General features: G+C 55.0%; 1 protein-coding gene across 1 annotated transcript; it reads left to right on the top strand.

Annotated features, from left to right (window-relative positions):
* The first annotated feature begins 5535 nt into the window (after positions 1-5535).
* LOC109942545 (uncharacterized) lies at positions 5536-7072 on the top strand. Its single transcript, XM_020544623.3, has one exon. It carries the CDS (start codon positions 5807-5809, stop codon positions 7070-7072), a length of 1266 nt encoding a protein of 421 aa, XP_020400212.1. The 5' UTR covers positions 5536-5806.
* The last annotated feature ends 4581 nt before the right edge of the window (positions 7073-11653 follow it).

Below are 11653 nucleotides of genomic sequence, written 5' to 3'. Positions count from 1 at the left end.
ACGCACTCCACGTCGCATTCGAACGCGTGTTTGTACGTGGGGCCGACGGTGATGACCCCGTTGGGGCCCGGCATCTTGAGCTTCAGGTAGGTGTAGTTGGGGACGGCCATGAACTTCGCGTAGCATGGCCTCCCCAGTACCGCGTGGTAGGTTCCTCAGAACCCGACCACCTCGAACGTCAAGGTCTCCCTTCGGAAGTTGGAGGGCGTTCCGAAGCAGACGGGAAGGTCGAGTCGTCCGAGGGGCTGGACGCGCTTCCCAGGGATGATCCCGTGGAATGGCGCAGCGCCTGCCCGGACGGAGGACAGATCGACGCAGGAGCCTGAGGGTCTCGGCGTAGATGATGTTGAGGCAGCTGCCCCCATCCATCAGGACCTTGGTGAGCCTGACGTCGCCGATGATGGGGTCGACGACGAGCGGGTATTTCCCCGGGCTCGGCACGTGGTCGGGGTGGTCGGCCTGATCGAAGGTGATGGGCTTGTCGGACCAGTCTAGGTAGACTGGCGCCGCCACCTTCACCGAGCAGACCTCCCGGCGCTCTTGCTTGCGATGCCGAGCCGAGGCATTCGCCGCATGCCCACCGTAGATCATGAAGCAGTCACGGACCTCGGGGAACTCTCCTGCTTGGTGATCTTCCCTCTTGTCGTCGTCACGGGCCCTGCCACCCTCTGCGGGCGGCCCGGCCCTGTGGAAGTGGCGTCGAAGCATGACGCACTCCTCGAGAGTGTGCTTGACGGGCCCCTGATGGTAGGGGCACGGCTCCTTGAGCATCTTGTCGAAGAGGTTAGCACCTCCGGGGGGCTTCCGAGGGTTCTTGTACTCGGCGGCGGCGACAAGGTCCGCGTCGGCGGCGTCACGTTTCGATTGTGACTTCCTCTTGCCTTTCTTCTTGGCGCCGCACGGAGTAGACGCCTCGGGAGCCTCTTCCGATGGGCGGCCCTGGGGCTGCTTGTCCTTTCGGAAGATAGCTTCGACCGCCTCCTGGCCAGAGGCGAACTTGGTGGCGATGTCCATCAGCTCGCTCGCCCTGGTGGGGGTCTTGCGACCCAACTTACTCACCAGGTCACGGCAGGTGGTGCCGGCAAGGAACGCGCCGATGACATCCGAGTCGGTGATGTTGGGCAGCTCGGTGCGCTGCTTCGAGAATCGCCGAATGTAGTCCCGGAGAGACTCTCCCGGCTGTTGCCGGCAGCTCCGGAGGTCCCAGGAATTCCCGGGGCGCACGTACGTGCCCTGGAAATTGCCGGCGAAGGCTTGGACCAAGTCGTCCCAGTTGGAGATCTGTCCCAGAGGCAGGTGCTCCAACCAGGCGCGAGCAGTGTCAGAGAGGAACAGGGGAAGGTTGCGGATGATGAGGTTGTCGTCGTCCGTTCCTCCCAGTTGGCAGGCCAGGCGGTAGTCCGCGAGCCACAGTTCCGGCCTCGTTTCCCCCGAGTACTTTGTGATAGTAGTCGGGGGTCGGAACCGGGTCGGGAACGGCGCCCATCGGATGGCCCGACTGAAGGCCTGCGGACCGGGTGGTTCGGGCGAGGGACTCCGATCCTCCCCGCTGTCGTAGCGCCCCCCACGCCTGGGGTGGTAGCCTCGGCGCACCCTTTCGTCGAGGTGGGCCCGATGGTCGCGACGGTGGTGCTCGTTGCCGAGGTGGCCTGGGGCCGCAGGCGCGGTGTTGCGCGTGCGCCCGGTGTAGACCGAGGCTTCCCGCATGAATCGGGAAGTCGCGGCGTGAGGTTCCGAGGGGTATCGCTGCCTTCGGGAGGCAGTGCTCTCGGCCCGTCGGGCCGCAGCGCCTTCCAGGAGATTCTTGAGCTCTCCCTGGATTCGCCGACCCTCGGTGGTTGATGGCTCCGGCATCGCGCGGAGGAGCATCGCTGCGGCTGCCAGGTTCTGACCAACCCCGCTGGATGCGGGCGGCGGCCTGACCCTGACATCGTTGGCGACGCGGTGCTGGAGACCCTGGGGCAGGTGACGTATTTCTCCGGCCGGGGTTGGCCCGCCCATACCTGCCCGACGTCCCGGCGGATCGTCTCAAGCGCCCCTGTTCCCTCGTCGAGCCTGGCCTGCGCCCCGCGGACTTGCTCGAGCTGTGGGTCGTGACCCCCCGCCGGAACGGGGACCACAGCTAGCTCCCGCGGGATGTCGGCGCGAGGCACCGGCCTAGGAAAATCACCGTCCTCCGGCATGCCAAGATGGTTGCCTTCGGAGGGATCCCCTAGCTCGACGTGGAAACATTCGCGGCTTGGGCCGCAGTCCTCGTCGTCAAGGCTGCGGCTTCCGTCGGAACAGTCGGAGAGGCAGTAGTCACATGCGGTCATGAAGTCCCGCATGGCACTGGGGTTGCCAAATCCAGAGAAATCCCAACAGATGCTGGGATCGTCATCTTCCTCGGACCCAGAGGGCCCGCAGGTCGAGACGTCCGTCAATCGGTCCCAAGGCGACCGCATACGAAACCCCAGTGGGGTTGCACTCGCCTCAATGAGAGCACCCGCCAAAGCGAGGTCGCTTGGCGGGTTGAGGCCGAGTCGAAAAGACGTAGGATGGGAATTAGTCAGTACCTTTTGGTCGACGCGGAGCGACGTAGTCACATCAGGGACTGGTTGCACCGTCATCTCAGGTACGAGGGCGACGTCCTGCAAGCTCTCCGCGAGTGCGCCGGCGTCGTCCACTTGCTCGGGATTGGCGTGTCGCGGGGGGGACGGCGCTCGCCTTCGTCTCGAACGCGAGGTCGACGCCCGGCGTGCCTTCCGTCGGGGCGCTGGGGACGTCGATTCGCTCGACAGCCGATGAAGCGCGACCTCCCGCTTGGCCTTGGTTGCCCCGCCTCCTCCTCCGTTGGCGGGGGAGAGGACGGGGCGAGCTCGAATGTTGTTCTTCCACCGCGCGGGGAAGATGTCGTCGGTTCCGCCGCCCGCGGGCGGGATGTCGGCCGCCATTGTCGTTGTCGCGCGGCGGTGGAAGGAGTATCATGTCGTAGCTGCCGTCGAAGGACATGAACTCAAGACTCCCGAAACGGAGCACCGTCCCGGGCCGGAGAGGTTGCTGGAGACTGCCCATCTGGAGCTTGACGGGAAGCTGTTCGTCAGCACGCAGCAAGCCCCTACCTGGCGCGCCAACTGTCGGCGTTTCGAGACCGGGGGGTCCCCGAGCCGACGAGTGAGTGTGCCGCGTGCCCCATCCCAGATGGGTCGAGCGCGTGGGCGAGCGCGAAGGGGGGAGAAGCGAGGTGGCCGGAGACGGGCGTGAGAGAGGTGGAGATCCCGCGGCCTTCGTGTTCGTCCCGCGCCCAGGTCGGGTGCGCTTGCAGTAGGGGGGTTACAAGCGTCCACGCGGGTGAGGGAAGCGAGCGGCCCCAAGAGAGCGCATGTCCCGTCCTCGTCCCCGCGCGGCCAACCTTCTCTAAGAAGGCCCTGGTCCTTCCTTTTATAGGCGTAAGGAGAGGATCCAGGTGTACAATGGGGGTGTAGCAGAGTGCTACGTGTCTAGCGGAGGGAGAGCTAGCGCCCTAAGTACATGCCAATGTGGCAGCCGGAGAGATCTTGGCACCCTGCTGGCGTGATGTCGTGGCTGTCGGAGGAGCAACGGAGCCTGACAGAGGGACAGCTGTCGGAGCGGTCGAGTCCTTGCTGACGTCCCCCTGCTTCCGTAAGAGAGCTGAGAGCCGCCGTCGTCACAGAGCTTGTGGGGTGCCATCATTGCCCATCTGGCGGAGCTAGCCGGATGGGACACCGGTCTTGTTCTCTGTGACCCGAATCGGCTCGGGGTAGGATGATGATGGCGCTTCCCGTTGACGTGGCGGGCCTATGCCCTAGGTCGGGCGACGTGAGGGCTCCTCCGAAGCCGAGGTCGAGTCTGTCTTCCGTGGCCGAGGCCGAGCCCGAGCCCCTGGGTCGGGCGAGACGGAGATCGTTCGGCAGAGGCCAGAGCGGAGTCCGAGCCCTGGGGTCGGGCGAGGCGGAGTTCGTCGTCTTCCGGGGCTGAGCCTGAGTCCGAGCCCTGGGTCGGGCGAAGCGGAGTTCGCCGTCTTCCGGGTCTTAGCCCCGAGTCCGAGCCCTGGGTCGGGCGGAGCGGAGTTCGCCGTCTTCCGGGGCTGAGCCCGAGTCCGAGCCCTGGGTCGGGCGGAGCGGAGTTCGCCGTCTTCCGGGTCTTAGCCCGAGTCCGAGCCCTGGGTCGGGCGGAGCGGAGTTCGCCGTCTTCCGGGCGGAGCGGAGTTCGCCGTCTTCCGGGTCTTAGCCCGAGTCCGAGCCCTGGGTCGGGCGGAGCGGAGTTTCCTATGGCGCCTTTGGCAAGGCCTGACTGCCTGTCAGACTCACTCTGTCGAGTGGCACTGCAGTCGGAGTGGCGCAGGCGGCGCTGTCCTTCTGTCAGACCGGTCAGTGGAGCGGCGGAGTGACGGCGGTCACTTCGGCTCTACCGGGGGGCGCGCGTCAGGATAGAGGTGTCAGGCCACCTTTGCGTTAAATGCTCCTGCAACTCGGTCAGTCGGTGCGGCGATTTAGTCAGGGTTGCTTCTTAGCGAAGCCAAGGCCTCGGGCGAGCCGGAGATGTGTCCGCCGTTAAAAGGGGGGGCCTCGGGCGAGACGGAAGTCCCTCGAGGTCGGCTGCCCTTGTCCGAGGCTAGGCTCGGGTGAAGCGTGATCGAGTCACTCGTATGGACTGATCCCTGACTTAATCGCACCCATCAGGCCTCTGCAGCTTTATGCTGATGGGGGTTACCAGCTGAGAATTAGGCGTCTTGAGGGTACCCCTAATTATGGTCCCCGACAAAACTTAACTATAAACTTGAGCCTAACTGAAGTTAAAGTCATAACCGTGTTCTATTCCCAACCAAGCTAGTAGTAGATGAAGTACTCCTAGATTCCACATCGTCATGGCCTCGCACCAAGGTTGGAGCCGACCCCCACAACAAAGTCCTAAAGATTCATTATTGTGCCTGGTCGAAAGAGCTACTCCACTTTTGACTGCCTGCTGCTATACCATTTGGGGCTGGTTGGACAGGTTGGTGGTGGTGCTGCTAGTGCTCCTGCTCCTGCTACGCAGCTGCAGCCTGCAAGCAGCGAGCACGGCGGAGCACACTACAATAAAGAAAATGATCTAGCCTGTCATCTCTCTGTGGCGCCACCTGGTACGTTCTTAGAAGACGCAGGAAGCCGAGCAAATAAAAAAAAAGAGTTCTATAGTAAGATCCTCCAAGTACGTTGAAAGTGAATAACAAATTGTTTTGAACCATATGGACTGGACCTTTTTATCATAATATATGAACCCGGCGTCCTTTCTTTAAACTTTTCAGTAAAGGCCCCACATACGTACGCCTTTTAGGCTGCTAAGGCTGGTGCCAGTGCGGGCGGCAGCGCGGGCGAGAAGAGGCCGCTGCCGCCCGCGCGCGGGCGATAGGCGGGCGAGAGGCCGGCGCCGGGCGATGGCGCTGGCGCCCGGCGAGAGCGGGCGATATCGCCTCGCTCTCGCCCGCGCTGGAGCGCCCGCCCGGGCGAGAGGCGGGCGAGAGGGAGGCGAGAGGGAGGCGAGGCACTGGCGGGGTGAGAGCGCGGGGCGAGAGCGCGGGCGAGAGCGACGTGGCGCGATCTGACTGGTCCACGTGTCGCGATCTGATTGGTCCACGTGTGCTAGCCGTTGCAACTAGCCGTTTTTGACCGTTTGGAGTCCAAAAAATTTGAAAAAAATTGCAAAAAAATACAAATTTCATCCCCAATCCCTCTATATATATCCCTACCCGGGTGGAGCTCATTTCACACACCATTTCATCTCATTTCTCTCTTCCAAACTCGCCTTTTCTACTCATCTTCACGTCATGTCTTCCTCGAGCACAAACTCAAGTGAAGGAGCCGAAGGGGGAATGTGCAATGCATTGCAAGCAGCCATGGAGGAGGCTATGCTCAACCTCAATGAAGAGTCGTCGAGCAGGCCCAAGCGTCGTCGACGCTACATCAATCGTGATCGTGAGTCTGCCCATGATCGGCTTCATCAAGACTACTTCGCCGATGACTGTGTGTATCCTCCAAATTACTTTCGGCGCAGGTATCGCATGAGGCGACAACTTTTTTTGAGTATTATGCTTAGATTAGGTGAATACTCTCCGTATTTCACCCAAAGAGAAGATGCTCTGGGTCGACTCGGGCTCTCTCCCCTACAAAAGTGCACCGCAGCTCTGCGCTTGTTAGCCTATGGATCCGCTGCAGATTCGATAGATGAGTACTTAAAGCTAGCTAGATCAACTGCATTAGAGTGTCTAGAGAAGTTTTGTGAGGGTATCATTCATTGTTATGAGGAGGAGTTCTGTCGTCGACCAAATGTCGCGGATATTCAGCGTCTACTAGCAAAAGCAGAAGAGCGTGGCTTTCCAGGCATGCTAGGAAGTATCGATTGTATGCATTGGCAGTGGAGGAATTGTCCGGTCGCCCATGCCGGTCAATTCACAAGGGGGGATATCAAACATCCCACCATCATCTTAGAAGCTGTTGCATCGTATGATCGGTGGATCTGGCATGCTTTTTTTGGGGTGGCCGGGTCCAACAATGACATTAACGTACTGAATCAGTCGCCATTATTCAAGGATGTCCTTCAAGGTCAAGCACCCATAGTGAACTTCATGGTTAATGGACATGAACACAATATGGGATACTATCTTGCCGACGGCATCTACCCTTCCTGGCCGGTGTTCATCAAGGGTATTCCGCTTCCACAAAGTGAGAAACATCAGTTATTCACAAATGCTCAAGCAGCATGGCGCAAAGATGTTGAGTGCGCTTTTGGAGTGTTGAAATCTCGGTTCAACATTATAGCAGTTCCTGGACGTTCTTACTCTCAACGTACTCTTGGTTTGATCATGCGTGCATGTGTCATTTTGCACAATATGATCATCGATGACGAGCGTGATGCCGATTTAGACGAGACATATGAGACAGTTGATTCTACAGTCGGCCCGTCGATCTACTACAATGCAACCCCGAGCCTAGCAGCTAGGATTCAAATGGACAACGAGATGACGGACACATCGATATATACACAACTACTAAATGATTTGGTTGAACATGTATGGGGACATAATAATCATTAGATTTATGTAATTTTCTATTAATTATTATGTATTTTTAAATCGTCATGTAATTTTATTTTAATTATTACACAATTTGTAATTTTTAATTCAATAAAAATATTATGTTGTGTGTTTTCTGAGCGTTGAAATAAATCCGCGTGAATTACTTAATTCTGAAATAGAAAAGCTGATGTGGCTATAGCCTGAGACTGTAGCCTGCTGCAGCCTGTGCACTGGAGCAGCAGAGACGAGAGTGGAGGCGAGAACTGACGTGGCAGGGGCGAGAGGGAGGCTGTGCACTGGACTCAGCCTAATGCGCTGATGCAAGGCGGTCGTCGCCATGCATCTCACCTTTTCCAGGTTCTGAGTTCACAAAGATTTTCAGAATACATTTCGGCTGCTGTAGCCGCAGCATTTTCCGGTCCGAGACCTGAACTCTGGTTTGTTTTGATGTGAAAAACCGGCATGGTTCTGATTCGCACTTGGCAGAATCGTTCGGCCACCGGCACGTGCGAAGGTGTGCTGCACCTGCACTGCAGGCTGCACTGCAAAGCAGCAAGGCAGTAGGAATACTGCAGTGCAGGCGTAGGTGGCAGTGCCGGTAGCCTCCCCCTGCCTCCTGGCTGCCGGTGTCTGCACCAGTAGTCCAATACGCCGCAGACGCAAGCAGCAGAATTTGGAATCTTTGAGACTCGGCCCAGCCTATGGTTTCTAGTAAAAAGCAAGTCCTCTGTATCTCTTCTCTATATAATACATCTTTTACCATTACTTCTAATATCTCCTTTGTCTACGACACCTTTATATCTCGCTCTATATATATATAAATAGATATATTAGAAATATGTTTTATTTTAATTTTTCATACATATATATTTATCATATTCTCAAATATTATATATATATATATATATATATTAGTTTCGCTATAAATCTGATATTTAAAGTATTAAAATGAATAAAATTAGGAATAGATAAACTCTATATATACAAATCCAGTAGCATTCTGTATATTTAGAGTAACCTTTAGATAACAGGTAGATGACGAAAATCTAGGAGAGATGCCTATTCCTATTTAGTACAGTAGCAGTACGTATGTAGTGCATCTCGACGTGAGTACTCGTGTCCATGAGACGAGTGTAAAACCAATCATTGCCATGGTCTAGAGAGTGTTTGAATGCATTGGATATGATAATTAACGGCTAAAATTAGTTAAAGATATACAAACAATATAACTAATAATTCAGCTATTAACTATTTTTTTAAAGGATAATAATTTTTTTTTTGAGAAAATACAAATCTTTTGAAAAAAATGAGGTTTCTAAAGTAGCACTAAGACTTGGTATGTAAAATCAAACCCGTAAAGGAAACATGTTTTATACCATTTCCAAGCCTGGAGAAGGGCGCGGAGGCAAGCAAGCACCGGAGCCGTAGCCCGTAGTACTACAAGGCGAAGCCGCGAAGGCAAAGGCAAACGCAAAGGACATGTCAGTTTGGGAACGCTGCGCGGTGTCAGTATGGCAACGACAAGACCACGACACGGCGAAAGAACGCAGGGGGTTTTCCAGTGCACTGGCGCGACAGGTCACGGACGAAGACGAGCCAGCACGTGCTATGTGGGTGTGGCTGTGGAGGTTCAGCTCGAACAGATGGAGCTCAGAGCACATTGCACTCATCTGCGTTGGGTGCACACAACCAGTCTATGGATGTCACCGCATCGCGTCGCTGCTGAAGTTCATGTCATCCTCGCAGGAGTCAGCCATGAAAGCCCGCCCTCCTGTAGCGCATCCCTGCCGAGACTTGGATACCGCAAGTGCGATTTGGAGCAGGCATCCCACGATGTACCCCAAGGAGCCAGAGGCGGAGCAGCTTCATGGGCATCCATGGTTATGTCATTATGTGTGATCCGACTACGGACTTTTAAGAGTGGTGAATTAAAATTTTTATTTTTCTCGCTAATCTAATCTATAAATAAATCCAGCAAATAAGGTCTATACAAATAACTAAACAATAAAGAAGCAAACTAAGTTTTATCTAAGTGTTGCTATCTCTACCGAAAAAGTTATGCAACTTAAGTTCTAATTCTATATTAAAAACTAAGAATAGTAAAGATTGTAACTTAAGTAATTAATGTAAATGTGAAAGCTTCAAGGCAAAGGTAGAGAAAACAAACTCTCAATGCTGATCCTTGTTCTCGAATGCTATACATCAAGAACAAAACAACACAATTGTTAACAATTAGAGGTCTTCGTCCTTCGAAGCATTATCTCCTTTAGGATATAATGATCTTCAGACGAAGGTCATGAAAGACATGCCTTCATCATCTCATTTACGAATATAAATAAAAACATATGAAACACTAAAGAATATGAATAATCATTAAGAGTCGTTAGATTATTTATATTCTCATTTTATAGCATGGATAAATATCAATGACATTTATATTACATTAATACCTTCGGCTTGCTAGAAGGTAGAAACACGAGAGTAACGCGAGGGTGATTACCATTCAGCGTGAACAGTACGATGTTATTGTTCACATATTTATAGGCACGGGACATAACCCGGACAAAATTACATTCATGTCCCTGACATTTGCTGGTAGTCATAAGGCGAGCTATCAAGGACTAAGTAGTCTTTTCCCCTTTAGATCGGTTTCATCTTCCACCTTCGTCATTATACTAAGCCAAAGCTCCTTTGACCACAGCTTCAGTGTTCGTTCATCCTGCTTTCGGGTTGTATCCCCATATCACGCATACCTTCATCTCAAAGTCGAAGCCTCCTGTATCAGTCTATGTTACACAAAAACATATTAGTCACATTTTTTAGGACCTTCGAAAGAGGAAGCCCCCAACAGTAGCCTCTCGCAGTATTAATTTGTTTCCTTGTTAACAAATTCAGACTGCGACGTGAACGAAGGCCTTTAGCCGAAGGTCCGAAAAAACACCTTCCCTTCGCAAGAATAGCGAAAGACACTGACATGTAGAGCCCACCAAGTTGTGATGTGCTAGGCATATAAATAGGGACCCGCATTGATAGCATTTGATGTCCCATTTCAACTGCTTGCACTATTTTTGTCATTCTGAATTTTCTTGCTCTGCCAAGTTTTGATTAATTTGCAAGCTTCGGAATTTGCACAACCGTTGATAAAATGGCTGAAGAGAAGAAGGTTGTTGACCCTGCATTGCCTGGGTTTTATGAAACTACGGAGAAGACAAACACAAAGAAAATCACCAATGAAATGCTGGCTGGGTTGTCTGAGGATTCCAGCGATAGCGAAAGTTTTGATTTGGAAAGTGTAAACGAAGATGCCGAAGATTGGCCCTAGCGGCCGAGTCATACCATCTTCGGAAAGTCATCCATCAAGAAGAGTCAGATTGATGCTATGAAAGGGAGATATTTCCACGATATTTCTATTGTGAGGGTTGGAGGAGATAGCACCGCCCCTACGCCCAAAGTAGACGAAGTTGTTGTCTACAGGAGTGTCGGGGACCATAATTAGGGGTACCCTCAAGACTCCTAATCTCAGCTGGTAACCCCCATCAGCACAAAGCTTCAAAGGCCTGATGGGTGCGATTAAGTCAATGATCGGTCCACTCAAGGGACACAATCTCGCCTCGCCCGAGCCCAGCCTCGGGCAAGGGCAGCCGACCCCGGAGGATTTACGTCTCGCCCGAGGACCCCCTCCAGCAGCGGACACACCTTCGGCTCGCCCGAGGCCCAGTCTTCGCCAAGAAGCAACCTTGGCCAAGTCGCCACGCCGACCGACCGTATCGCAGGGGCATTTAATGCAAAGGTGGCCTGACACCTTATCCTGACGCGCGCCCTTCAGTCGACAGCCACCTGCGCTGCTCCGACTGTGGTGCCACTCGAAAGAGTGAGGCTAACAGCAGCAAAGTCCGGCCTCTGGCGCCATAGGAAACTCCGCATCGCCCGAAGGGCTCGGACTCGGGCTCAGCCCCGGAAGACGATGAACTCCGCTTCGCCCGACCCCAGGGCTCGGACTCGGGCTCGGCCCCGGAAGACGACGAACTCCGCTTCGCCCGACCCCAGGGCTCGGACTCGGGCTCAGCCCCGGAAGACGACGAACTCCGCATCGCCCGACCCTAGGGCTCGGACTCGGGCTCGGCCCCAGAAGACGACGAACTCCGCATCGCCCGACCCCAGGGCTCGGACTCGGGCTCGGCCCCAGAAGACGACGAACTCCGCATCGCCCAACCCCAGGGCTCGGACTCAGCCCTGGCCTCAGCCAACGGTCTCCGCCTCGCCCGACCCAGGGGCTCGGACTCGACCTCGGCCTCGGAAGACAGACTCGACCTCGACCTCGGAGGAGCCTCCACCTCGCCCAACCCAGGGCTCGGACCAACCACGTCACAGGAGGCACCATCATTACCCTACCCCAAGCTAACTCAGGCTACGGGGAACAAGACCGGTGTCCCATCTAGCTCGCCCCGGTAAACAATTAATGATGGCGCCCCGCATGCTCTATGACGACGGAGGCTCTCAGCCCCCTTACGGAAGCAAGGAGACGTCAGCAAGGACTCGACAGCCCCAACAGTTGTCCTTCCACCGGGCTCCAGCGCTCCTCCGACGGCCACGACAGCA

Source organism: Zea mays, chromosome 9, assembly GCF_902167145.1.
Source record: "Zea mays cultivar B73 chromosome 9, Zm-B73-REFERENCE-NAM-5.0, whole genome shotgun sequence".
Taxonomy (NCBI): domain Eukaryota; kingdom Viridiplantae; phylum Streptophyta; class Magnoliopsida; order Poales; family Poaceae; genus Zea; species Zea mays.
This window is presented reverse-complemented; position numbering and strand designations above follow the sequence as displayed.